This window comes from Penicillium arizonense, assembly GCF_001773325.1.
Source record: "Penicillium arizonense strain CBS 141311 chromosome Unknown PENARI_contig001, whole genome shotgun sequence".
Lineage (NCBI taxonomy): Eukaryota > Fungi > Ascomycota > Eurotiomycetes > Eurotiales > Aspergillaceae > Penicillium > Penicillium arizonense.
The window spans coordinates 1,367,846-1,394,844 of record NW_019173278.1 but is presented as its reverse complement, the minus strand read 5'-3'; the positions used below and the strand labels follow the sequence as shown (position 1 = coordinate 1,394,844).

Genomic DNA, 26,999 nt, shown 5'->3' with positions numbered 1-26,999 from the left:
ATGTCAAAGAACTAAAGAACTGAAGAATGAAGCGGGCAAGTCAAGAGGCTCGGCATATCTAATCGTCGGTCGCGTTCCCGCGCAAACAACTCGAAGCATCATCGCGGAATCAACGACTTCCCTACTCTTATTCTCTCCTCTCCTCTTTGGTTTCTCTTCTCTTCTCTCTCTCTGATGTCACTCTACCTTCTTTCTCTCCTTCTTTCTTCCATCTAACTGAAGGTCCCCTCTGGTCAACCCTGCTCTCACTCCAGCTACCACCCGGAAGAGAGCACAATAGCTGGACGCGAAGTCTCTCCCTTGAAAAAAAGACCGTTCATTCGCATCGGTGGTGGTCAATACAGCCTGTTGAGCTGCGTTGCCCTCCATGAAGGCCACTCCGTTGCTCGTTTCATGGCATAATGACAATGCCCCTATCTATTCGGTGCATTATGACCCCCACGGAAAGGGCCGTCTAGCTACTGCTGGCAAGTATGTTTTCTCTGCGACCTCTACTATGTTTCCCTTGACTGACTATCGCATCTTCTAGTGACAACAACGTCCGAGTATGATTCCGCCTTCCTCGTCCTTCTCCGACTACCATGATCTGACATATCTACAGCTTTGGAAGGTCGAATCTACCGGGGAGGACCGAAAAGTTACTTATCTAAGTACTTTGTTGAAACATACACAGGCCGTCAATGTGGTTCGGTTCAGCCCGAAAGGTATGTCCTTCCACAGGAAGCACGGGACTGCAGATCTGACTGTTGACAGGTGAGATGCTGGCATCTGCCGGAGACGATGGAAATGTCCTGCTGTGGGTACCGTCGGAGCTGCAGACGCAAGCTGGGCTGGGCGAAGACCGTTCGGATGACAAGGAAACATGGCGTGTGAAGCACATGTGTCGCTCGTCCGGTGCCGAGATCTACGACCTGGCCTGGTCTCCCGATGGTGTTTTCATCATTACAGGCAGCATGGATAACATCGCCCGGATCTACAATGCCCAAACTGGTTGGTTCATCTCTATCCAACTTGTATCCGGTTGGATATGCTGACAGGTCAATTCCACAGGGCAAATGGTCCGACAGATCGCAGAGCATTCACACTACGTTCAAGGTGTAGCCTGGGATCCGCTGAATGAATTTGTCGCGACTCAGTCGTCCGACAGATCGGTCCATATCTATTCCTTGAAGACTAAGGATGGCCAGTTCACATTGACACCACACGGGAAGATCCACAAGATGGATCTGCCCGCCAAGCGTATCTCCTCCAGCAGTCCTGCGCCTCCAGATATGACTAGCCGGCCCCAGCAGCTCACTGCAAATTCCCTTGCGATTGCCTCGCCTGCTCCCTCTACCCCAGGAACCCCAATGGCATCAAATCTTCCCATGGATCCTCCTCCAGTATCGCATAGCCGGCGGTCTTCGTTCGGCTCGTCTCCTTCGATCCGGCGCTCTGCCTCTCCTGCCCCGTCTCTACCATTGCCCGCCGTGAAACCAATGGAGACATCCTCTCCGAGCCTTGTTGGTGGCCTTGGTGGTCTAAGTGGGCTGGGGGTAAAGAACACCAGCATCTATGCCAACGAGACGTTCACGTCCTTCTTCAGGCGGCTAACGTTTGCCCCCGACGGAAGCCTGTTGTTTACACCAGCTGGGCAATTTAAGACTTCTCACATCTCAGCCACGGATTCTGCGAAGACGACAGATGAGATCATCAACACCGTCTACGTCTACACACGGGCAGGTTTCAACAAGCCCCCGATCTCTCACCTTCCAGGACACAAGAAGCCATCAGTTGCAGTCAGATGCTCCCCGATCTTCTATACGTTAAAGGAGGGTATCCAGCCTGCCAGAACCCTCACCCTTGATACGTCTTCTGGCGAGGACATGTTCCCATCTCTTCCAGATCCCGTGGTAACGGCAGGGCAGTCCTTTATTAACCAACCCCAGATGGATCCCCCGTCTTCAACGCCGGCCGAACCATCGAAACCTCAAACATCTGCAAAGACCACTGAAGATGGCGTTGACACAAGCCAGAACTCGGCTCCAGTATTCGCACTTCCTTATCGCATTGTGTATGCTGTTGCCACCCAAGATGCCATTTTGGTATATGACACGCAGCAACAAACGCCATTGATTGTTGTCAGTAATCTGCACTTCGCTACATTCACCGATCTCTCTTGGTAAGTTGCTCCATCCTCTCACCGTTCGAATTCTCTAACACACCATAGGTCCACTGATGGCTTGACATTGCTCATGAGTTCTTCTGATGGCTTCTGCTCAACGCTTTCGTTCGCCCCTGGGGAGCTCGGACAGCAATACACTGGACCCACTGGGCCACACTCTACAGGTCAAAACAACACAACATCAGGCACCTCTTCAACAAACGCCACACCTCTGCCGACACCAACGCATGCGCCATCCCCGGCCAAGGCCCATGCACCAGCGAGTACGGCAGCTGCAGCACCCCCAGCTAGCCCCGCACGGTCCAACTCAGCAAACTCAATCGCAACTCAGTCTTCACAACCACCCACTACTGGTGTGGTTAATAACCCTACTCCAATCCTTGGCTCTGTCCCGCTTGTAACAGCAACAAACTCTGCGCAGCCACCAACACTTCCACTGACAACACCGCCACAAACTCCATTAAGCACCCAAGGTGGCGCCACCAGCGGTGGCACCGTGTTGGGCAAGCGCGATGCAAGAACCACCAGCGAATCGGAGAGAGAAGATAACAAGGATGCCTCAAATACGCCGGCACAGCCGCAGAAGAAGCGCCGCATCGCTCCAACCCTGATCTCGTCCGGTACCGATTCGAACGATGGGAAGCCATGAATGAAACCTGGAAACTTCTGACGATGCCGATTCCGGTCTCGTTTCTACTGTGCTTTCCCACGATCCCTTTTCGAGTTCGGCAATTTCCATGCAAGGGATACTCAATTTCAGTCGCTTGTGCCTGTAGCTCATGATTCATGTTCTTCTCATAATCTCTCATGTTATATCCTCCTCGTCTTCCAATTGTACTCGCATGTGAACGATCGCAACATTTTGCTTTCTATCAGCATCTGATTCCTCAACACTTGTTATTCTATCCAGACTTGTTCCTTCGGCGCAAAAAGCATTTCTTCATTTGCTCTCATGCTCATCCTCATCGATGGCAAAATCTCTATTTATTTCAACATTTCGCTATTCCATGTCCTTTATTTTATCCTAGATGGACGTCATGTGCTGATTTCTGTGGTTCTATGATTTATGTATTTTCTCTTTGCTTCGTCATCAGGTCGCTGTCTGCTCTCGTTGCGGTGGCGCCTTTGCTGAATTGAATTATATGATGCTATTTCTGATGGTAATTGGCCGCAGCAAATGGCTATGCCGATTCAAGCTTCCCTTTTTGCTGAAATTTTAGTTTCTATGCATCACGTGCTTAGAATATAACTCAGGGTGGCTCTGACCTCTGGAGTGAGTGGTTATCCTTCGGTAGCCGCTCAGGATAAAGCATAATACCTATATAGAACCACCAAGGTCTGTTTCTTATTCTCACTACCCCCCTACTTACCCCCTGATCTTGATGGTCAATCCGTCTACAGTGGCAACCTCTGTATTATCCATTTACAGAGTACTGTACAAACCGATTGCCTCACTTTTATAAAATAGCCAAAACTTCGTGTATCAGCCCTTCACTACCCGTACAGGCGCTATCTGTCAGGCAATTTGTAGCACCCGAGTCTAATAGTAATATATCTTAGATTAGATTTTTTTCTCTATTAAGCTAAAGATGTTTCCAGGTTGCTCAGGAAAAAGATTAAAAACTGCCCTTGGATAAAGACTTTATATCGGTTTAAAAGAGATTTAAATTAGGTGTGTACGCAGGCTAATTACCTAAAGACGTGAAGTTGAACCACTCTTGCTCAAGCCTCGAAGCGTTGATCTTTACTGTATTGTACTACGTATCATTATAGTTTCCTCGTGCTCAATTACCCCCTTCAAGTGCTCTCCTGTACAATCGCGAGCCAAAAGTGGCTTTGTATGGGTGTATGAATGGGTGGACCCGACTTACCGTAAACACACTAGTAGATCCACAAATACATGGATTGTGGGGTACCGTATATGCACCTATATAGACAGGATAAAGTCTGCCGGGTGGGGCCTTTCCTATCTAGGCTGCCGCCGCTTTATGAGGGCGCTCATGCTGAGGATCACTGAGTAGGCGTCAGTACGGGCTTAGGCTCAGTGATCGCTTAGTGATCGCTCAGTGATTGCTCAGTGATTGCTTAGTCGTGCTCAGTGAGTGCTTAGGCGTACTAGGTGATTCCTTACTAAGCCTTAAGTGAGCACCCTCTGATTTGGCCAGCACAAAATAGACCATACTCAAAATAGACGGACCCTATAGGGCTATTTATTCTATGATGGCTAGGCTAGTCCGTCGGTCATGTTTAGGCTACCCTCGTGTTCTGACTACCCTAAACTATCAGTGATTTATGTTATATCTGTCGTGTAGGGAATAAAATAGAAATAATCATACATTACGGGGCGATAATGTTAAAGTCTACAATTTCTTGAGGTGGCTCGAGCTCAAAATGTTAGGTACAAAAGGGGATTATATCTAGCTCTAGATATCTTATAAATCCTTTCGAATATAGATCGATTTCCTCGAGTAGTGCCTTTAAGCTTAGATTAGGCAGCGTCTTCGATAATAGGCGTATAGCTCTTTTTCTCCGAGCGCGATAAAAAGGCGAGAGAGAAGCGTCGACTCCTTAGAGAGAAGAATGGCTTCGTCCCCGGAGCACATAAGGAGGAAGATTCTATTCGAAACAAAAACAAAAAACTTCCTAAGACAAAGAGGTTGCATCGGACGTGCCCATCATAGTGCACTCATTACCAATCTTGTAGGGAGCCGTTAGGATTCCAAAGCCCAATCGATGACCAGCTCTAGCCTAGTGTAACTAATTCATCTATCTAGACGGCGGAAAGGGTGTCAATATTTGCGGCAAGGGGACATTTTGCTGCAAAGGCTTCAGTTCCTGCCACTGCAATAACTCTGAGACCTTCACGCTCGGATCAGTTCACGCTGTAACTGCACTCACTATCTCCCCATCAAGCGCTTCTACAATTATCGAATCGAATTCTCCGGCTCCGGCGCCGCCTGGGTCAACAGGGAACAGTGAGAGCGATGACAACCTCGGCGTGGTTCTCCGCGTAGGCCTAGGCGTGGGGATTCCGTTTGTCTTTGGAGTCATCGTAGCCTTCTGGTTCTTCTATCGGCGACGGAGTAGGGCTGCAGCTAGCTTGGGCCCTACGGAAGCGTTTGCCCCGTCGTTGCAGGAAAACGGGACGCTTTCAGAGAAAGTGGCAACTGTGCCTATGACTAGGGAGCAGGGGCCTCCGCAGGAGTTAGCGACAAGCCAGGCGCGGCCGCGCCTTGAGCTACAGTAGAGTGAGCATTGTCTAAGTAATTAATTTGTTAAGGCTGGACTTCATGTCTTTTTTTTCATTTTTTCTAATGTTGTTGGACGCTAGGTTTGGCCCCCACGGGCATTTACGCGCCTGGGTTGTTGTATAATCTTGGCGAAGATCTATATCGTGGCGGAGTCATCGGAAATCCGTTAATTACAAAATCCTGTCGGGGGCCAAACTCTGGTTGTCGAACGACTAGACAACAGTAAATACCCCTCGGTTTCCCGGTCTTCAAATCGTCACATTTTCAATAACCCACCAAGCTTCTACCGAAACTCCTTCTTCTCCTTTTACAACATGGGTCTTATCAAGACTGGCCTTGCTTTGGGTGATGGCTTTAGCCTCATTAAAGCTGCGTCCAAGTGCGTTCTTCAAGTCTTCCGCCCATGCTTGTCACTCTCATGCTCATATATCCTCCAATAGGGCCGCCACTGAACACGAGGAGCAGAAGCAGAAGGAGAGGGAAAATCTCCAACCTGCTTACCAAAGGCTCCGACATGCTTCCCAGCAACAATACTATCTTAAAAACAAGCGGCGAATGGGCTATAAGGATGGTAGCCAAATGAACAACCCTCATATCCAACCATCTTACCCTCTACACGGGCCTCTCTCAAACCATAACAGCAACATGAACAAGTCTAAGCCACAAGCACAATCCCAGTCGACCCACCAGCCGTCAATGTGCTGTACAAGGACCATGGAGGACCCTCCGCCATACGATCCTTCACCACAGGCACAATCCCAGTCGACCCACCATCCGTCAATGTGCATAAGGGCCATGGAGAACCCTCCTCCATACGATCAGAGCCACCCATACGAAATACAGGTAGATAGTAAGGCTGGATCAGATTAGGAATATTACCAATCAAAACAGAAGGGTATAACTTGGATTAAGTGTGGTAGCCGTTTACGAGGGGGCTTTGGACTCGATTGGTTTACATTACATTACAGGTTCTGCTAGATGCACTAGAGACCCCTGAGACCTTTAAGTCGATTACAAATTCAGTCAGGCGAAGACGAAATAATAAATCCAACAATCAAGTATCCGTGACCACCCCTTGAACCAGCTCTTTTAGCTCGCTGTTCTGTTTTCTGTTGTTCACCGAGCGCCAATTTGCCTTCCCAGTCACCTAGTCACTGGGGTAATTAGGTCCAACTAAGACAAAGAATTAATTGTGAGCTCACTACATTGCTGAATAAGTGAACTAATCACTGTCAATTTGGCACCCGACGGTTGTTCACCAGTCATTTTTGTTCCTGTGGTTTTAGTACTTGAGAACTTTTACATTATTCAAAAAGCCGAAGAGAGGGGCATTGTACGTCGTATGAGAAGGATGCCTATTCTGGCCGGGTAACACGACTTGAATAGACAGAACATAGATAGAATGTTCGGGACACAAAATCCGAGTGGTATGAAGAAGGTATCGAGAAAGGAATTTTCTAGTTCTTTAGGCAGAATCATTTGTTTGTTATCCCAAAATTCTATTGCAACGAGAGTTTTGGCATCTATCTTGTTCATTAGAAACACGGCGAACTATGTGATAAATGGACTAATGGCGTCGATTAAGAAGGGCTGGCCATAGAACGATTCAGAGCGTACCGTCTAATGGAGAGGAGCCGCTGAATTGCTACTGTGAATCCAGCAATAGAGGTTGGCATTCAATACCTCTCGCATGTCTCAGAGAAGGGCCTGTCTCCAGGTGGGTCGACCCGTGGCTTTGGACCGATGATCTAACGGCGTATTCATAGTGGTGTTTACCTAGGAAAGCAAAAGACTTGGATAGAGAAAAGCTTCTGCGGGAGAGCTATATATAGTTCGTCGGGGAGGTGGAGCTCTTCTACCGGGCACAAGGCCTACCTAAGCCTTTGCATCTTAGTCTATTTTTATGTCGGCTAAGGGGCCCCTAGGAACGCAGACTTTGCTCCTAGGAGCATGTTATCTCTCCTAGGAATATATCTCGTCGTTCCCAGGAGCGACTATAGAGTCGCTCCTGGGAGTGTAGTCACTCCGAGGAGCTGTCCTCACTTTCTATGTACGGCACGCCCTTACGGAGCTTTGTAAGGTCTATACTCGCGTCTTTCTCCCTTTCAGTATGGCTTGCAATAATGATACGCCCTCACTTGAAATCAACGGAGATGCGGGTGGGGACATCACTTCAAATGACACCGGGACTGGGATTACTTCAACTTTCGAACTTATACCCCTGAAGCTCGACCTCTGCGATAATCCCGCCTTCTCGACAATGTTGGACCTCGTGGAAAAGCGGGCGGCAGCGATTTTCGGTCAAAAGCCGCCACCAACCAAAGATGCAGTCGGTACAGATAGATTCAACTACCGTATGGCTAACACTGCCACAAATATGGACCTAGCGCCTTTCACACGCGCTGCGCAGCTAGAGTGCTGGAGGGAGGCTATGTTACTGCTCAACTTGAAATCTACTCGGCGATCAGGAAACTGAGGGCGTTGATCAGTGCTCACAGCGGGAAGATCAGTACGTTCAACGCGATGAATAGACATTGTCATTTGAACACCATCCATATCTCCGAGAGACTGGCTATACTAGGCGCATACTAATCGAATTGATCAGCGAAGGAAAGTGGTTTTTGAACATACATTAGCTCGGTTGTACAATATATTTCGAGATAATCAAGGAGCCCGTCAATTTTGATATTCCTGGACATAGCAAATGCAATGATGTTGTCCAGTAATGATATCCGTAGAATCCGCGGATCAGTGGCTCGTCCTCATAAGTCCACTAGTAGGCAACTCTTTAGGTCGTTTGCCCCGTTTTTCATTGCTGTATGTTTCCCCCGGAGGGCCCCAAAATAGACGTGCGCTTTTCGCACCACCGCCATCTTGGGCCAGCCTTAATTCCTTTTCGCGCGCTCGTACTCGTTGACTATGGATTTTGCTTTGACGTTTCCTCCTATTTCTTGCGGCGATATCGTCTGCACTCTTGCCCGTAAATATTCTTCTTAGCCAGTCCATGAGTACTAGTAGTCGATCGGGGTTATCAGATGCGGTATCTGCAGCCCCACAACTTTTGAATGGTGCTAGTGAGACCAATGGACTGGAGTGTGTTCTATAGAACAGAGATCTTTGTCTGCTTTTACGGATCACCATTAGTATCATATGCGACCACATGAAATTGATCATACATACGCTGGGTGAGATAATTTTCAGAATGATTGATGGTATTGCCTTGGGGTGTGGCCTTCTATGTAACCTACAACAGAAAGCCGCAGCCCCATTTAATGGTGATGCCGATCTAGAAGGAATAACATGTACTCAGCCACGCAGCCTTCAAAGTACAATTTCAAGAGCTAAACCCAGTAGATCCCGAAGAGTAGTTAATTTTGAACCCAAATTGAAGCGAGAAGCAGGAAGCACCCCGCAATTAAATGTTGGACGCGAAGGGGCATTTTATAAGTGCACATGTGGCATTGCTAAGACCGAAAAGGGTTCGACGCGGCGATAAGCGGGCCTGTGCAGGGGCTGTGTAGGGTTCAAATCACACAATGATTGGGTATTGTGAATTGGGGGCCGTTCCATTCCCCCCTTTAACATCAGCTTATACCCGCCCGCTTCGAGGGCCCTCAGTTTTACTCAGTGAGCAAAAAGCGGCATGGGGTGAGCACTAAAACGGAAAGGGAAAGCCAAGACTTATCAGACATTATCCTGTCTATATGCAAGATGGACGATCAATGGGGATGACATCGAGAAATATTCCATTCAACCCGTGAAGGCAGCTTGTAGGCGTATCCAAAAACACCGATGATCAACATAACAATAACACTAAGAATAACCCAACCAAAACAAATCCAAAATCCCAAAACTCATTGTGGAGGTCTCCAAAGGGGCGTTGGCAGGCGAGACAAAAAGCTCAAGATATTCAAAAGTGATCTGTCCATCGGCAACTTGTATCTCGCATCGTCAACATACAAGCCCATACCCACAGTATAAATAAATGAAAAAGAACCAGAATGACGCTGGGAATCGTCTATTCGATGCTGGGGTGGTAATTGCAGTTCCCGCTGTTTCCCATCTGCCCAGCGAAACAACGCATTCGTGCCGCAGACACCGCCGACGACAAACACAAACTCTGGATTAAGATTTTCCGGGAGCTGATTTATGACGTGCTCTGCAGCAAAATCCATCGAGATGTTCATATCGGGCTCGGCGTGTACAGCAGAGTCTCTGTGGATGATCTGTAGGACTCGCGGCCGCGGAAAGCCCTGGCTTGGTAGGCTAGGTCATTGGCGAATCGAATTGCGGCTGGATAATCCAGTGCCATATCGTAGCGAAAGACCATGGAGTTGTCTCTTTGTTCAATGAAACTGCCTTCCACTCGCTGTCGACAGTGTTTCGTCATGTTCCAAATTCCATCCAGCCATGCTTGTGATTGTTCAGTTTTCCAGAAATGAAACTTGGTTGAGGAAACTTCTCTGATTAGGGATCCGCATTCGAGAATGAACCCAATATTACTAGGAAGAGCTGCGATGACGTGTTGCATATCAACTCTGCTCCGCCTGCTGGTTATGTAGACAATGTTGCTAGGGCTTGCGGCAAGGGCTGATAAAGTCCCCAAGGCTTCCAATGACATGTGCCCAGGGCCTTCACCAAAGAGGGCACCATCTTCGAGGAAAAACACGTGTGTATTCGAGGAGTTATATAGATGTGCCACAGCGCGAAGTATCGGTGCAGAAGCGTCGTTCTTCGGAGGGTATCGAGCCTTCCAGGCTAAGCTGAGCCTGGATTGCAGCCAGTCCAGCCATCCGTGTTCCATAGATTCCAATTCCTTCTTCTGCAAATGCCACTTTAGTCTTCGTCTCCTCAATGGCGCCTCGAGTACTTCATTGATCATTTTGGCACAACTCTTGTAGTCCCATGGGTTGCATTGGTAGGAAATGTCGATCGCTCCGGTTTCCGCGAACTCGCTCACGATCATTGATCCATAACTGGTTCCGGAATGCGGTTGACCTTGACATTTGAAGTATTCATGACAGGTCAGGTTCAATCCCTCGCGTAGGGTGGTTGACAGGAAGATATCTGCAACACTCAGTAGAGCGATGAACTGAGAGTAGTTGATGTCTTCTTGAAGCAACACCAAGGGTTGATGGGCGACAGTCGAATATCTTGCGTTGATCCTTGTCGCAATTTTTGATACCTCTGCCCCTAGTTCTGGGATTTCAGGCGCAGCAGAGATGACCTGGATTAGAACAACCTATAGCATGTCTCAGCAAAGCTCACACAGAATGCCAAGTTCTTGGTCATCTCACGGTATGTCTCCATTTGGGATATCTTTTCAGGAACCTCTCGTAAGCCAGTAGCTTATGCTTGACCCCTCCCGGTGCATCCAGTCGATCGCGCGCTGCAATGAGGCGCTTTCCTTTGTATTTGTTCCCAATAGCAGTCATCCAGGCTTTGACATCGCTTGTTTGGCGAACCCGTTGAAGAAAGACAGAATCAATTTGCAGAGACTCATACCAGACCCTGACGAGACGTTGCTTGACTTGGAGTGCACTTTTTACTGTTTCGAGTCCCAAGAGCCGGCAGCAGCATTGAATAAAGTGATTTTGGTACTCCTCTGCCTGGAACGAAACAAGGTCAGCGCCCAACATTCCATTCAGCAATTTTTCGCGTGAAAACAAGCATCGAAAAACTTCATACGAAGGAAATGGCGTGGTCAAGAAAAAGCCAATATCAGGCCTGGGCAAACGTGACCTCAAAATTTCTGGAAGAAGTAGAAGGTGATAATCAAAGACCCAAATTGTATCTCCCTTCTTCCACTCCCTGATGATCACATCGGCAAATGCCTCATTGACCTTGACATATTGGTCCCAGGAGAACTCTTCGTATTCGGCATGGCGAGGCCCCTCTTGCATCTGGTAATGAAGGACTGGCCAAAGCACCGAGCGACAGAATTGAGTGTAGTGGCCTTCGAACGTATTGTCATCCACGAAGACTGTCAAGCAATCGTGTACCATTTGCATATTCATGGCAATGGCTGACCGAGTTGGCTCTGTGAATCGATAGGCATGCCGAGAGTGCCTACCCACATCTGATTGCCAATTGCCCCTTCTCGAATGCCAACGCGAATAGCATTGTGAAGACCCCCGTTGCCTTGTTCGGAGGCCCTGGTCGTCCATTCAGCAGTGGAGAGCAATCCCCATGCGTTTTCTGGTTCCTCAAGGGCTGAGGCGTCCAATGATCCATCTTGGGGTTCAAAGCATGGCGCCTGGGGGCGAAGTGTGCTCGCCGTTGACGAACCTGGAGCTCGAGTCGCTGTGGTTCGAGGCTGGTTGAATCTCTGACTACGGCCCGAGCGGAATTGATGACGCTGACTCGGGTCAATCCACCCATCGTCCGATGAGCCTGATGCCCACGTGTTTTCTTGATCTCCAAGATGTGAAGCATCGTGTAATCCGTCCAGAGCGAGATAAATTGGTTCCTGAACCAGGGGAGATGAAAATTTCACGACTGGCGATCCTGGAAGTCCCGTTGCTGTGGATCGAGGCTGGTTGTATCTCTGACTTCGGCCCCAGTGGACTTCATGACGCTCACTGTAGCCGAAACTTTGGAGATGCGGGTCTTTCCAATCATCGTCCGATTGCCCTGATGCATATCCTTTGAAGATCAAGTCATCCCTCACGGCTTCGGATGTCAATGGAGGATTGTCTGGTGTGTCGGTCGGATTGAGATTCATACATGACAAGCGCCCGACAATGGGCGCTGGGCCATCAAAAGCTGCATGGCTAACTGAATCATCTCGCTGATCTGCACAGGGTGTGGCTTTGAAGTCGATGGTCCAGGGGAGGAACCTGAGAACCATGAATATGGAACGTCAGTCTTGTTAGGTATGAATCAGGAATCAGCTCACATCGACGCAAGAAAAACCGTCATTGGAGCGCTTTGTACAATGTACAGGGTGGTGAGATATCGAACCCTTGGGTTTTGCAACCATGAAGTAGAAAGTCCATTGGGAGCTCAATGGGAAGGCACAACCCTATACCAAAGATAAGCCTTCCGTGGGATTTAATGCTGATTCTGCGGAAGAAAAGCATTGAGTTGTATATAGCATGTTGTTGGTATGGAAATATTTAGAGAGTCATTTTGTGGGTTGCTGGGTCACTCATGTCAACAATATATCAATCCAGAGGCATTACAATCGAAGTGAACAGCCACGAGTGACAGCTTGATTCTGCAGGAATGTTTGGGCAGTCAATTCTATCCCTCAAAGATAATTATGAAGAGATAGCATCTAGGTGCTTCTGACAAAATTCTGCCATCTTTCAAACAATGAAGCATCATGCAGGGCCTACATGAAGTCCGTTGTATCGTTCGCATTGTCGTGATCTCACCAAGCTAGAAAGTCTCAAGATTGCATGTGACTACAGGAAAATGGACTGTTTACAAATCAATAGCCAGAAGCACAAAAGACCAGTAGGGAGATTGCTTCTACCACCAGGACATCACATCATGGCTGGCTTCAAAGTTAGTTTCAGCCCAAAGAAAGACGAGTAGTAGATAAGCCACCAGCAAAAGCCAATTGACACCTGATACCCTATTGGAACTGCCTGATGACAGTTCCAATATACTTAGCAAGTAGAAGCCCATGACCAAGCCCCTAAACTAACGACCTAACCTCGGAAAATGATTGGCTAGCGTACGTACTCATCCCTTTCCGAGGAATACGTCAGACGAATATCAATAGAGTTTAGTCCAACAAAACATCACCAGAGCCGCGCACACTCGAACCAACGATGACTAGAGTACGTCGCTCCGACGATAGCGTCGGCCCAAACCGCCAGATAGCGCCAACAAAACGACCAAAACAACCAAAAACGATAGCGCACGGAAGAATTTGCAAGCCTTATGAAGGAGCTTGCGACAGTGCAGGAGCTGGAGTGGATCAATCACGACGCACCGATCCACCCAGTCCAACGCTATTATCTCATACAGTCGTGGTCAAGAAAAAGGAATGCATAGATTCCAACGTCAACGTCGATCCACGTCAACGCAAGGCCAAGCTCCAGAAGATGTCAGCAGCACAGCATGATCTCCGGCGCGTGCGTGTCCTCCTTGGCTCGGGACGGCACGAGCGCGTCGACACGACGCCACTCAGTACCAGTATTTGGCAAGGATAGACAGTGGACGCGCAGAGAGATGTATCGCGACATTGACGGTCGAAGCCAAGTGATGAAGTCGTATACACTGTCTTGGCGGCAGTCAAGCTAAGATACGTTAAGGATAAGCAGTGTCTTAGTTAGCTTCCAATATCGGATGACGCGGGTCTTGGCGCTTGGCGGGATTTCACGATGCGAATTGGTTCGTTGCTCGGCTGGGTTCTTCCTTTTTGTTCTGTTTTCTTTCCCCCCTCGCGGGATGGGATACCGTGGACGGTGCCACGGGTTCCTTGCATCACGCATACGAGTCGTTAATGCGGTCAACGATGAGGTGGGAATTGGGTTGTAATTGGCCGATACCGAGGACCCGGTCAATTGCGACAGGTGGTTGCGCCATCCGAGCTAAGCATGTAAATTATGTTTCTGGGTGCATGCTAAAAGGGGTAACGTTAACTTAATAGATACTTTGACATGTATGAACATGTGGAATCTCAGATTGATACGTGACAGCCCTTCTCTTATATTCTACCTGGTATGTTGCCTATTGTCCGGTCGCACAGCCACCCAGCATAGCCTATTCTCAAACGCGGCTCAGACGATGAAACACCGGCGGCTGATCGGTTTCCCCGGATAGAAGTGAACAAGGTAATTCCCCGAGGAAATTTCAGGGCTGAGTTGTTTTGTTACATGCCGTGTTGTAACCATACTGGGTCAGATACCAGCCCACGACCCACGACCCGTACCTGATCATTAATATCGTAGCCCAACTGAGTGCTAAGTATAGAATCATAGCGTCTCGAAATCTCTACACGTCGGATCATGGATCAATACGCGTCTTGAAGATGTTCCAAAGACAATGTCTGGAGACGGAATGTAGATCGGGAGTGAGCCACGGAACGAACAGAAGTGTATTATTTCTGCCTGACTCGATAGGAGACAACCCTGAGAGCCAACTCGACTCCACTAGTTTTCAGGGTCTTCGGGAAAAGCGAAACGGAAGGCTGTGATTGGGAACGAGTGCATGTATGCGTGGCAGGTCCATATTTATATAGCCCTAATGGCCATGAGTGGGACATGTATAAGGTAGTAACCAGAACATAACTCGAAAGTTACAATATCGACATACCCAGAGCTTATACTATAGCTTAGATCTCCATGTTACAGTGCCAAGCCCCCCTTCATAGTGCCGAACACAGTCAGCACCGCCTCATCAGGCTTAGGGCGGTGGAGGCTCTAGCCCGATCTTGCGAAATGCCAAGACGGACGCTTGCGCGTCTCCAGCCTTTGGGTGGGCAAAGACTCTGCGAAGTGCGATTTTCGTCCCATGGCCGCGCGTAGTTATTAATCTGTACTGTATACATCTATTTCAATAAATCAGAGAATAGAAATAAGGAATGAAAATATACAGCAGCTGAGAAATAATCAAAGATAACACAACGCGAATAATAGACACTAAGTACTCTATAATAATAAATGCCAAGTGAAATATATACGTAAGAGAGTGGAAAAATACAAGAAAAAGGGTCTTTTCTTGGCTTTCCGTTTCGCACACGCGGCTTGGCCGCGGGGCCCGTGATTGGGGCGAGACGCTGACGACGCTCGTAATACTGCGTATGCTCTCTCTCTTCCTCCTGACACTGGTTTTCATACGTCAACCTCGGTGGCAGTCCCTTCTTGACTCTTCCTCTCCCTTTCTTCATCTACACATCTTGGGTCAAATTGACCCTTCCGCCCATCGCCGAGTCATCCTGGATTTCAATACTCACTGAAGTCTGCCGGGACTTCCCTTTCGACCATGGCGGACGGCAGACACAGGTCGGCACAGCCGACCGCGAAGGACTACGATGCCACTACTCTCACCCACGAATTCGAACAGTTGATGCGTACCAAGCGTTTCAACCGCCTTCAAGAACAGTCACAGCCTCGATCGCGCACCCAATCTCCAGCGCCTTTTACTATGTCCAGTCCATCGATTCCGCCTCCTCCCTCACGGGCGCCACCTCCACCTCCATCAGCCGGTGCTCCCGCTGCTTCACCGAAGCCATCGAACTCCGCCCTGCGTGGCCTCCCCGTATTCCCATCGCCACCTCAGGATCCAGCCTCGCTCAAGTTCTTTAACCTACTCAAGGGGCTATCCGTTACACCAACCAAATACGAAAATCCAGGCCTTCTCGACGAGGCCTTGTGCGTCATTCCACTCGATCGCTTGTATTCCGAAGCCGAGGAGGAATCCCAGATCATGCAAGCCCAGGCCGCCAGCGTGGGCGGGAAACCGGAATGGGGCTATCAAGATTGTGTGATTCGAGCATTGTTGAGGTATGTTGGAATTCCGCAACGGTCTAGACTCAGTGCGCCCTTACTAACATAGCTATCCAGGTGGTTCAAGGGATCCTTCTTCCAATTCGTGAACAACCCCCCGTGCTCGAAGTGCCACATGCCGACCATCGCTCAAGGCATGACACCACCCACACCCGATGAGACGGCCCGGGGCGCATCCCGAGTCGAGCTGTACCGATGCTCCGATAACAGCTGTGGCGCCCACGAACGATTCCCCCGATACTCCGATGTTTGGCAATTGCTACAGTCCCGACGGGGTCGTGTAGGCGAATGGGCCAACTGCTTCAGCATGTTCTGTCGTGCGGTCGGCGCCCGTGTCCGCTGGGTTTGGAACTCGGAGGATTATGTTTGGACTGAAGTGTACTCGGAACACCAGCGACGTTGGGTCCATGTTGACGCCTGTGAAGGCGCCTGGGACCAGCCTCGCCTGTACACCGAAGGTTCGTTATCTGTCATCTGTCCAGACTACTTGATACTAATTGTTCATCAGGATGGCAACGTAAGATATCCTACTGTGTCGCTTTCTCTATCGATGGTGCGACCGATGTCACCCGCCGCTACGTCCGCAGCTTCTCTCGCCACGGAAGCCCTCGCACCCGCGCACCCGAAGAGGTTGTTCTCTGGTCAATTCACGAAATCCGACGAAAGCGCCGCGAAGGGCTGAAGGCGACCGACCTGCGCCGCCTACAGAAGGAGGATGAGCGCGAAGAGAAGGAGCTCCGATGCTACATGGCCTCTGCTCTGGCAGCAGAGATCAACAACATGCTCCCTCGTCACCTGGTCGGTCGCCCTGAGGATCAGAAGCACCCCGGTGCTCGCCAGGGCGCATCGACCGAATGGCTCGCCGCCAGAGGCCACGGCAACACGGGCCCCGATCGGTCCCCCGAGGGACGGTAAACCCAACCGGTATCTGGCAATATACCCTTTGGTTTGAAGGGACTCCTTCAACCTCACCTCTTAACGATCTAGCGACCCGGATATACAGCCTCCTGTCATATGGAGGACTGGCAGGCGCATCGACGTTCATCCAATCCCTCGGCGTAGCGGACTCATTGACCAAGGCCACTGCGGTCGCATTGGGCGACCAGCCCGCGCCGCTGGAGTCGCCAGCACCACATCACGCTATGCACACATAGGATGAAGCATCTGCGACCGCGGACTCGGCTGGAGCAGGTCTACCTGCCCATCCATGGCTGGCAATGTTTACCACTATCCCTGGTCACCGATCACACAATCTCTCTACTACTCGACACGAGACATTATTTCCTTACCTTTGAGATACCACATCTGGAGCCAGAGTTTCACATCTTGCACTTTAACATGGGCTTTCGGGATATTTCGCATCATTTTGGCTTAGGCATGGTTTTGCACGGCGCCCTTGGTGACGATCATTGTTCAACTGTTTCTTTCCTATCTACCTTTCTAATATTTTCTGGGAACTGCCTGCACATGTTGTATGAGTCACGCACCCAATTCTCTCATGATATTTTCTTTACTTTTGCATGTCTGCATATCCTGGCTGGATTGCTAGCTCGATCTTTTTCTTTTCCTTACTCGTTTCTTCTTATACCTGACCACTTTTTTGGGTCTTTATGTTTTCATTTCACTTCTATTTCTACTTCTATATCTACAGGGCATGACCCTATTCAATACCACTATTTTCCCTACACTCAATTCTCGTATCCCAATACCAATACCACGAAAATACCAGCAGCACCGGTTTGATTATGATGTGCGATCTCCCCCGCGCTCTTAGCGCCCCTGGCCGGTGGGGCTGGGGGGACAGGTTTTTTGCCCCTGGCGACATCACACATACACCCTTGATTCGGACGGAATGAAAGAATCAGATAAGCTCCGTACATGTACATTGACAGGATAGTGATATCATACAACTATATCAAGTTTTCAATCATTCCTCAAGCTCAAGGCAGGGTCCGTAAGTTCAAATTACTTGTAATTTCCATTTATAGCCCGTGGGTCCAGGGTCTCACTTTAGGGTCTCTAGTTCTAGGGCTAAGGGGCACGCGGAATGGAATGTCAATTGTAACATTGGTTGTTGTATCCGTTTATATGGTGCTTTTTATTGATCTATAACATACACACAAGGATATATATTTACTGTACCTGTGCATCTACAGATACCAGTATCCGAGTATGCACTCCCTACAGTAATCCATGCGGTACAAGTAATCCAAACGCGTACCCGGGGACTCTCCATAGAGTGATCAACACGCCGATCTGCAACGGTGTCTTACATGTACTGTCCACCACCCAGCCCAACAATGCAAATTAATTCCAAAAACCAGTCCTGCTCTGACACATAGCGTTATATCGTGTACACGTACCATCTGTTCTAGAACGTGGGGATCGGCAAGAGTTAGGAGAATAATCAGTAAATCAAGATCAATTACTCCGTAATTGATACATAAAGAATAAGAAATAAAACAAAGAATAAAATACTATCAAAATATGTAAATCACGCCATTGATGTGCATACTCGAGCTCACTTTTCACACCGCTGTAATCCTGCAATTTATCCCTCTCGCTTGTAGATCTTTTTCGATCTTGCATAGTTCGTTTGTGTAGTAGTTTTGGTTTTCCAGGCGGAGTTCCCACTTACCCATGTCCCTGGTGTATGTGTTAAGGGTTATATCGGGGGTGTTTCTCTTGGATATAGAGCCAGCCAAAGACGAGGAGAAAGAACATGAAGAAGGGGAGGAGAAAAAAGGAGAAGGATCAGTCACCTCACCCTCCGAAACCGAAGAAATAGAACCAAGAGAAGATGAAGACCGCAAACTCCAACCCCAATCCTCCCCATCGGAACTACAAGAACTAGCAGATCCGTCAGAAAACCTGTCCTCCTCCTCCACCGAGACTCTCCTCCCCGTTCTATCCCTAACCCCCAGCCCAAAAAGCGGCTCCAGAAAAACACCCAAAACCCCCAACTCCTCAGCAAACCAAGTCCTCCCAAGAACAAGCACGAACCCCCTCAACCCACTTAACGCCCGTAAAGCAGCACACGTCTCAATCCACTGCGCCCGTCCAGCAGAAACATAGATCGCTCTTACGGGATCTTTGCTCGGGAGCCAATGGCCCGGGAACGACCAGCGCAGTTCGACGGATCGGATGGAGGACCATGATTCTGGGGGAATTGTTGGGCGCATGTAGGATGCTGTCCAGGGATTGCTGAATTCTAGGGTTGGGTGGGTGTATAGTTTTTGGATTGATTCTTTGTAGCTGTGTTGAAAGAATAGGTTAGGGTTGGGTAGGTATGGGTTGGATATGGGAAAACATACATCAGTCGACAACTCAACGCCAAGCCAAGAAGCATACTCTTCTTCCGGCGCGCGAGGTCACCTTCTTTTGCTGGTTGGGGTATACCACCGCCATGACAGATCTCGCAGAATAGCTCGGTATTCCGACTGGTATGATGGGTTGATGGTGACGGTGACGGTGACGGTGACGCTGATGCTGAAGCTGAAGCTGAAGCTGAAGCTGATGGTGACGACGTTGATGCCTCCGCGTCAAGCGGAACTGGACATACCACGTGCCCCAGTCGTTGCTGGCTTCGTTGGATGATATGTATGCGTTGACCTCCCAGCACGTATTCCCAGATCATGAGCCGTAGCTCCGGTGATAGCCGTGCTAATAGCCGGCTTTGAGGTTGGGGTTGGGGGCATTGGATTTGGGGGCGCGTGCGGGGGAGGGGGGAGGGTTTGTTGCCTTGAAAGAGGTTGTTAGGATTGTAAATGTATAGATTGTGGACTTGCAAGGGTGGGCGAGATGTGAAGTAGAGGTAGACAAATGAATGGTAAGTTAATAGTTGGAGATAGAGCTTATCTTACTCTGATACCGTTGAGCCAGGACATCTTCCCATGAAAAGACCCCTTTCATACGGGTCATTGTTAAAGCTGAAGCTGGAGCTAGCTCTGGAAATCAAAGGGAGTATAGGACCTAAATATAATACCATTGCAAGTGGCCTGCTGATCAGACCGGGCAGAACTACAAAAGGACTGCATAAGCTCCCGACAATCCGAAACGGTCAAGGGGTAACAAAGCAAGAGTCGGTGAAAAGATAACATTATAGCTCCCCCTAGCCAAGCTCCAGATAAGGGAAAAAAAGAAGACAAGAAAATAAATCGGTTCCACTCGGCTAAATTCTAGACTCGATCTATACAATTTTGCTCTTGTTCACCCGGTCTGCATCCAGCACAGACCTTGCACCATACCATGCCTCTCAACAGGTACAACACCCGCTCGGACTCGGACTGGGAGAAGCACTACGAGAAGGAACAGGAGAACCACCACCACCATTCCCAAGCGTATTAGTCGGACAAGAAACCCTCAACCCCTGCTGCAAAAGCGCCATACCATCCGGCGCTAGCCGATCAACCTCCGCATCAGCAGGCAACGTCCCGACATAAGCATTGAAATTGTAAATGCCACAGACACACTCGTCGACAATATCCCGCAGACTAGTCCCAGACAGTTCCTCGACCGTCTGTCCATCCCTCTCGACACGGAAGGACTGCGCGCCTACGCCCATCGGCACCGTCCACGCCCGTACCCCTGCCGGTGCTTGAAAGGTCTGCGTGTTCGTTCCCGACGTCACCTCCACCGAGGCAGGCTCCTTCAGCTGCGTGACCACGAAGACGGCGTCTTGCATTGTGTCTGCGCCGTCTGGGCGGCCGCGGAAGAAGTTCCCGCTGGCGTTGTTGGCGCTTTGCATGGTTGTATCTGTTGCGTCGCAGTTTGTTGATTTGGGCGTTGGCCGGTACCAGTAGATTAGTTTTTCTTCCTCCAGGTAGTCTATTGGGAGCTCTGAGCCTGCCTTGTAGGCTGCTATAAAGGGTTTGGCCATGTCGAGCCAGCCATTGTGTGGCCTATTCCTTGTTAATGGGTTGTTTGAATGGCCTTGTTAGGGTTAGTTGCTTACATGTCCATCACCCATTTTGATGAGCCGTCGTCAGTATGAGGCGATGAGAGTGGTCCGATGTAGTGCGACTCGCCGTAGTCATTCCAGGTGATTATCTCCACGAAACGGGGCTTGGTCGCGAGGATTTCTCTCCATCGGTTGTACCAGAGGAGATCGGAGGGGAAGACCCAGTTCTTGCTGTAGGAGACCTCGTTGCCGAAATGCGTCGAGAACCAGGGCGAGACGGCTGTTCCGTCAGTCAATATATTCAAGGTGAGATCCTATAATTACTTACGAGCAATGTAAGGCTTCCCAGCAAGCGCCACTTGGTATGCGGTATCTCCATCAATGACAGACACCTTCCGCTCAGCAGTCGGGGCCTTGTTGTACCCATCACTTCCCCATGCCATCCAGTTCAACGCACCGTCAACATCATTGAAGTCACCCTGACCTGGGTGGTAGTTTGGCGCAAAGAAGACGTCGCAGCCAGCTGCAGATCTCATCGCACCGCAATCGACACCGTCGCCAGAGAAAGATGACACGAATACCTTTCCATCGACCCTGAGCTGTGCAGGGTGGCTTGAAAACTGTCTGATCTTGGTGCCAACCTCGCTGCCCTGGTTGACATTGTACCAGTTGAAGTCAAAGGAGATAAACACCTTCATGTCATTGTCGGCGGCAGATTGATAGGCAAAGTTCAGCTGGGTATCAGTGTATGGATCAGTGCCGATATTCAAAGCAAAGGCATCAATGCCAGCTTCTTTGGCGCGTTTCATGTCGGCATCATAATCGCTGGCATTTTGGCGGTTGCTCACAACACCAATCTAGATCCTGTTAGTGACAGAGAAGAAAAACAAAAACAGACGACATGTCTCACCATGAAGTGACAGAAAACCAGTCTGCTACCCATATTGGCGTCAACATCACGAGTAGACATCGTTTTCATAAAATCCACAGGAGTAGGCGAAGCAGTAATGAAAGGAAGTAGCCCTATAAGGACCAGAAAGATAAAGCGAAACATCGGAGAATAAAAATCCTAAGGACCAGCCAAGGATTGGTTACGTAAGATAAAGGAGTGAACGAGAAAAGGATCTCAAGGACTAAAACCAGAGCTCATGCGAAGAAGAAAATACAGGGGGGAATGGGAATCTTGATATATAGACTTCTAGTCGTGTGTTTGACAATGTGCCCCCATTCACTCCACATTGTCCCTGATCATCTACCCTTTATATGCGCCTGCAAACCATAATCCGCAATGCACAATCCACAAACGACAATGCTCGGATGCCTCATGCAAAACGTTGATACCCTTCTGTCAGAGTGCCAGATTGGTCCCGACTGCTACATTGTCACCCTGTCAGACGGGGAACCTCGGCGCTTAGAATCCGGGAATGTGAGTATGAAGCAACTGGACTGTACATTTCCCCCTGCGGATCTGAATATGCACGGGGACATTGAAATGCAAGGGCTTTTGGACAAAGACAAGTACCTGGGATCTTGGCGTGGGATTGGTTGGTCGACGCCTCCTTTGGCCGGCGGCAAATTTCAGGGACTGGCGTGTTTTATGTTGGATAGATAAGGTTGATTGGAACTTTGTATTTACAGAATAGACCTACTCAGCTTGATCTAGTTCTGTCCAGTCTAGTCTGCGATTTAGTTTTGGGATCTACTGTAAATTGTATAAGGCTGCAGACGGTTGAGATCTTGAGATCTTGCCTAGACTTAATCGGTCGAAGGTGTCTCAGATGGCTAAGCTCCGACTCTGCAGGTAGATTAATCCACGTGGAAATAAGCGAACAAAGGAGGAATCAAATTTTGATTAAGCACAAATGTACATGTCTAATTGATTGTGGCGTTCCCAGAACCAAGAAAATCAAGTTTCACCCGACCCTTTTTGTGAATAACCTCTTCAAATTTAAAGTATAACAAATTGACACAGATCAAATACTTCATGCTTCTAGTTCTACGTGTACTTCCCACGAGAACAACAATGCAACCTCATTCTGACAGCCCTGTGATGGTCTCGTGCCTTATGCCTTGTTCCGTTGAATGTTAGATTCCCATGGACCTACCAGATTTCGAGAGCGTACCGATGCTCTGTGTTGCATCATGAGATCTCTTGAGGCTGCGGATATGTACCGAGTCACCAGCTGATTACAATTTTGGGAACCTGGGGAAAGATCTCCTGCTGAACCTGTGCTAGCATGTGCCAAGTGTCTATGCCGGTGATTACGGCGCTTCAAGGGCGAGTGCTACGTTGCATCACACAGCAGAAATGTCCTCATCCTTGAGGTAGGCACGCGATGATCACAGTTGTACCCGGAGGGCTAATATTCTACGGGGGTTAAGCTCGTCCGTAAGATATTTGCGTTATTTCATGACCATTCATTAAACTTGATACTATTGTTATCAGAAGAAAAGCAAGTTGGACAGATTCTTCGGTTCTGAAAGACGTGACGTGATATAATTTTAAAGCACCGCAAAGGCAGAAACGTAGCTGACAGAGCTATCGTCCACATCTTTAACATCGGAGCTTCGCTCATAACGCAAGAAGTAGAAACGCCCTTGCTTGTCCGCTGGTTGACTGACTGTCACATTTTCCAGAGCTACCATGATCACCCCAATCGGATGACGCCCACATACTGTGTTACCCGTGCGATCAATGACGTCCAGGAAATTGTTTGCAGATCCGGTGGTGATAGCAGCCATAGTCGCCATGTCAAACGCTGAGATACTCTCATGAATGGCAGGCTCACGACTCGAGATACGATCTCGGTGGCGCAAAGAATGCCCAGCCGAAACCATCTCGATGCTACCGCTGACGCTGTTGGCATCCGCTCCTGGCTGCGGAAGCTGGTCACTAGACAAAGGGAGTGACGGCCCGGGCTTGGGAGCCTGTGGGACGTAGTATGTATAGCGGAACCGAAGACCCCAGTGGCAGAAGTCCGAGCTTATGACAAACGCATTGGATGGGTCGGCCAGGTAGGGAGCGAGGAGTTTACCAAATGCTTTTTCTGTTGCAGCCGAGGTACTGCCCACCATGATTGGGACCAGAGGGGGATACTCTGAGGTCGGGGCATCTGGGTATTGAAGCTGGAGCAAGCGGTGGATGTACGGTAGATGCATCTCAATACTGTGCTCGGCCTCATCGACGGACTTTGTCATGGTTGTGAAGCTAACCTTGGACCCGTTGGGTCTGGTTGCCTGTGTTGCGAACAGCTGGGTGATCAGCTCGGTATCTAGTGGGAGGGGTTCATCGGATAGAGGGGTACGGTAGGAAGTCAAGGTTGGGAGAGCCAGCGTTGAGAGTGCAGCATGGTGCGATGGCCCCAGGATAAAGATCCGCTTCCTAGTTTCATTAGCATTGGAGGTTGGTGGAATGGCTCTGGGGAGATAAGCATACGCCTTCGAGAGATCCAGGGCCTTGTATGCGTAGGCGGCACAGGGCCCAGAGTATGAATAACCCGCATGCCTGGTTGGTTAGTATTGTTTTGAAGCTCACCCTGCTAGATGATGAGGGTCTCATACGGTGCGATGATCACTCTAGCCCCCGCGGTTGGCAGCGAACCGACGTTGTCCATCGTATCCGGCACCAGTCCCAGCCAGCCGTCCAGCTGCCGGGCCAGGGCACGGCCATTGTCTGTATACCATGACCCAGAGTGAGATGCGCGGCGGGAAGGCATGTTTTGTCGCAAATATAACGTAACGTTAGTTCTAGATGGGTGGAAGATGTGAAGCTCGGGGAGATAAAGAAGCGGGGAGCCATCGTCATGGTGGGGATCTTGGGATCCCCCCAACGGCAAGCTCCAATATGGAGATGAAGGCGACACGCTTGTTCCTGAACCGAAGTCAGTCCCAGTGGCCGAGCTTCTTTATCTTATTTAAAGCACGTAGTGACTTCAAGTCGTATAATGGAGACCATATGGCTCGGACCCATATGTTACATATTTTACTCTAACGAGTCGGCCATTTGGAATTTGCTAGAATCTTGGTTCTTCCAAGGGCATGTAATGTTTGATATTGAAATGTAGTCCTGAATACCAGTGGAATGAGTAGGTGTGAGGGATGTCGGGTGGTGGTATAGACAGGGTTTCATATCTACGCTCAGCTCCCTACGATTATTTATGGCAAATACAATCAAATTTTCTACCGTTAGACCCGGTGATTCTTGTAGAAATGAGCATCAACTAAACTTGTAGAAGCAACACAAGCTATATTGCCTGTTTCGGACTAGCGTGACCAGAATGCAACGCGAAGCCCGTAAATGACGCGCTTAGCCAATCGCATTCTCAAAGTCCAGCCTTCTATTCCTCTCAATCTCACTCAGACTCAGACTCTGGACACTCAATTCCTCCAGCTTATCCTCTCACCAGCTACCATGTCCCTCAAGCGCAAAGCTGAAATCGCAGCTGTCCCATCCAGCCCATCAATTCCGGCCCCCAGCGAATGGGCTTCGATGATCGATGGAAACAATCACCTTCACAGCCGGACACGCAAACGCTTCAGAGATGACCGTCCCAGCGACCAAGTGATTTACCGTACGTGCTTCTTTCTGGCCCCAATTTGCCATCCCTTGATCGCATTGTCGTTCGACCTTGCTGACAGACCACAGAGAACACATTACGCTGGATCTTTTCTGCCCAGAAGCAGCAAGTGCAAGTGCCTGCACGTACGGTCGAAATGGATACAATGGACTCAGAACCCACTGTCGAAACACCCGAGGAGGTTGACCCGCGGCAGCAAACATTACACCGGTTCTTCCAACCAACACCCCAGCAATCATCTTCCTTCCGACCATCCCGTCAAGCACTTGCGCCTCGCGCAAATGAGACAGCTCTGGCCCAGGAGGACAGTCTTCGGCGTCGGGCGTTTGACCAGATGAACCCGGTGGACAGCTCCAGCACGAGTGACAGCAATAGCCCCGGGTTCAATCAGATGGACGCTGACGTGGATATGGACATGGATATGGACAGTGGCAGTGGAAGTGATGGATCCGGCCAGTTGTCCAAGAACTGGGTTGGGGGTATGGCGTGGGTATGATTTGGTTGCACGCGACTTCGTGACCATCATAGCTGCTGGTGTTTATATGCGGAGAGGCTTACGTTCGCCTCTCCTTCTTTCGTGATACCTATTGGGATATTAAGGCAGGGTGTTTTAGGCTATAACCAGCATTGAGATTCTTCTTTTCCGACACGAAAGCTCCGTTTCGTGTCTTTGGCGTTGAAGGCGATTCGGGAATAATTGAAAGATCATGGGCTATAGCTTTCAGTGAACATAATTAGCCACATACCTAGTCTAATTCCGGTTATTTAAGCTCTACATTTTCAAAAGAACAGCGCCGAGGTAGACAGGAAATGAAGTAGTATACGTTGACTAGCGCTGTAAGAATCGAACAAAAATAAATTGAGAATCTTAGAGAGCTATTTTACTTCCAAAATATATCAGTATGTTTCCCAACTCAAATTTATACATGTGCTTGGTCAGAGCTTGTGGCCTCAGGCTCCACTAACGGTCGTTTGCCCAACTGCGCACGTCGTCCTTCCAATTGAACCATCACCTGAAGAAACCCCAAACCTGCCATGAGAACCATTTAATCCGTCCATAAAATCTACATCCATCTTCTTCTCCCCCGAGTCTGACAACTCCTCAGCTTGACACTCGGACTTCACCTGGTGCAGTAGAACTCAGCAGCTGACACGAGCACCCCGCCAACCATGGACAACAGCCAAGGTACTCAGTACTTGGAGAGGCTACTGGGTCGTTCACTGCGGATTCACACGACAGACACTCGGATGTTTGTCGGGCTCTTCAAGTGTACCGATGCAGTAAGTGGTCACTTGCGGGATCCTACAGGACGGACACTCTGAGCTGGACTGATCAATCTCAACAGGACCGGAACATCATCCTCGCTAATTCCTTCGAATATCGCATGCCAACCACATCCGCCGTACAAGCCGCCGTAAACGAGAAAGAACAGGCCGAAGGATCAGAAGCAAAGAGCGCAACTGTCAAGGTGAACATGACGAGCCGGCTCATAGGCCTCATTGTGATCCCGGGGCGTCATATCACGAAAATCGAGCTGGAGTAAACCTCTAGGCTCCAATACAAACTCGTATCCACATGGCCTTCATATTCCTGTTTCGGGGAGTGGTCTCTACTCCATCCTCGAATGACAAACCTGGCTCCAT

At 49.3% G+C, this 26,999-nt stretch overlaps 9 protein-coding genes across 9 annotated transcripts; 6 read left to right on the top strand and 3 right to left on the bottom strand.

Moving 5' to 3' along the window:
* Positions 1–367: 367 nt before the first annotated feature.
* Positions 368–5,411, top strand: PENARI_c001G10710 (uncharacterized protein; the record flags this gene model as incomplete). The annotated part of the gene is made up of 7 exons (XM_022626969.1): positions 368–471; positions 530–545; positions 602–704; positions 754–990; positions 1,051–2,161; positions 2,210–2,784; positions 4,939–5,411. 7 exons carry the CDS (start codon positions 368–370, stop codon positions 5,409–5,411), a joined length of 2,619 nt encoding a protein of 872 aa, XP_022493705.1.
* Positions 5,412–5,729: 318 nt separating this feature from the next.
* On the top strand, positions 5,730–6,335 carry PENARI_c001G05011 (uncharacterized protein; the record flags this gene model as incomplete). Its single annotated transcript, XM_022626508.1, has 3 exons — positions 5,730–5,794; positions 5,856–6,265; positions 6,328–6,335. 3 exons carry the CDS (start codon positions 5,730–5,732, stop codon positions 6,333–6,335), a joined length of 483 nt encoding a protein of 160 aa, XP_022493408.1.
* A 1,190-nt stretch (positions 6,336–7,525) lies between these two features.
* Positions 7,526–7,891, top strand: PENARI_c001G02247 (uncharacterized protein; the record flags this gene model as incomplete). The annotated part of the gene is made up of 1 exon (XM_022626289.1): positions 7,526–7,891. One exon carries the CDS (start codon positions 7,526–7,528, stop codon positions 7,889–7,891), a length of 366 nt encoding a protein of 121 aa, XP_022493381.1.
* Positions 7,892–9,598: 1,707 nt separating this feature from the next.
* On the bottom strand, positions 9,599–12,265 carry PENARI_c001G10002 (trehalose-6-phosphate synthase; the record flags this gene model as incomplete). Its single annotated transcript, XM_022626914.1, has 3 exons — positions 9,599–10,657; positions 10,713–11,398; positions 11,446–12,265. 3 exons carry the CDS (start codon positions 12,263–12,265, stop codon positions 9,599–9,601), a joined length of 2,565 nt encoding a protein of 854 aa, XP_022493460.1.
* Positions 12,266–13,196: 931 nt separating this feature from the next.
* PENARI_c001G06248 (uncharacterized protein) lies at positions 13,197–13,687 on the top strand (the record flags this gene model as incomplete). The annotated part of the gene is made up of 2 exons (XM_022626623.1): positions 13,197–13,563; positions 13,683–13,687. 2 exons carry the CDS (start codon positions 13,197–13,199, stop codon positions 13,685–13,687), a joined length of 372 nt encoding a protein of 123 aa, XP_022493962.1.
* A 1,667-nt stretch (positions 13,688–15,354) lies between these two features.
* Positions 15,355–17,032, top strand: png1 (peptide-N4-(N-acetyl-beta-glucosaminyl)asparagine amidase; the record flags this gene model as incomplete). The annotated part of the gene is made up of 4 exons (XM_022627074.1): positions 15,355–15,875; positions 15,936–16,336; positions 16,387–16,789; positions 16,882–17,032. The coding sequence occupies 4 exons, from the start codon at positions 15,355–15,357 to the stop codon at positions 17,030–17,032; spliced, it is 1,476 nt and encodes a 491-aa protein (XP_022493563.1).
* A 2,217-nt stretch (positions 17,033–19,249) lies between these two features.
* On the bottom strand, positions 19,250–21,748 carry PENARI_c001G07681 (glycoside hydrolase family 71 protein; the record flags this gene model as incomplete). The annotated part of the gene is made up of 5 exons (XM_022626739.1): positions 19,250–19,413; positions 20,268–20,779; positions 20,833–21,058; positions 21,107–21,635; positions 21,689–21,748. The coding sequence occupies 5 exons, from the start codon at positions 21,746–21,748 to the stop codon at positions 19,250–19,252; spliced, it is 1,491 nt and encodes a 496-aa protein (XP_022493454.1).
* Positions 21,749–23,280: 1,532 nt separating this feature from the next.
* PENARI_c001G10841 (protein MEMO1) lies at positions 23,281–24,494 on the bottom strand (the record flags this gene model as incomplete). The annotated part of the gene is made up of 3 exons (XM_022626980.1): positions 23,281–24,160; positions 24,215–24,283; positions 24,340–24,494. 3 exons carry the CDS (start codon positions 24,492–24,494, stop codon positions 23,281–23,283), a joined length of 1,104 nt encoding a protein of 367 aa, XP_022493098.1.
* A 695-nt stretch (positions 24,495–25,189) lies between these two features.
* On the top strand, positions 25,190–25,851 carry PENARI_c001G03248 (uncharacterized protein; the record flags this gene model as incomplete). The annotated part of the gene is made up of 2 exons (XM_022626368.1): positions 25,190–25,349; positions 25,424–25,851. The coding sequence occupies 2 exons, from the start codon at positions 25,190–25,192 to the stop codon at positions 25,849–25,851; spliced, it is 588 nt and encodes a 195-aa protein (XP_022493778.1).
* Between the last annotated feature and the right edge of the window lie 1,148 nt (positions 25,852–26,999).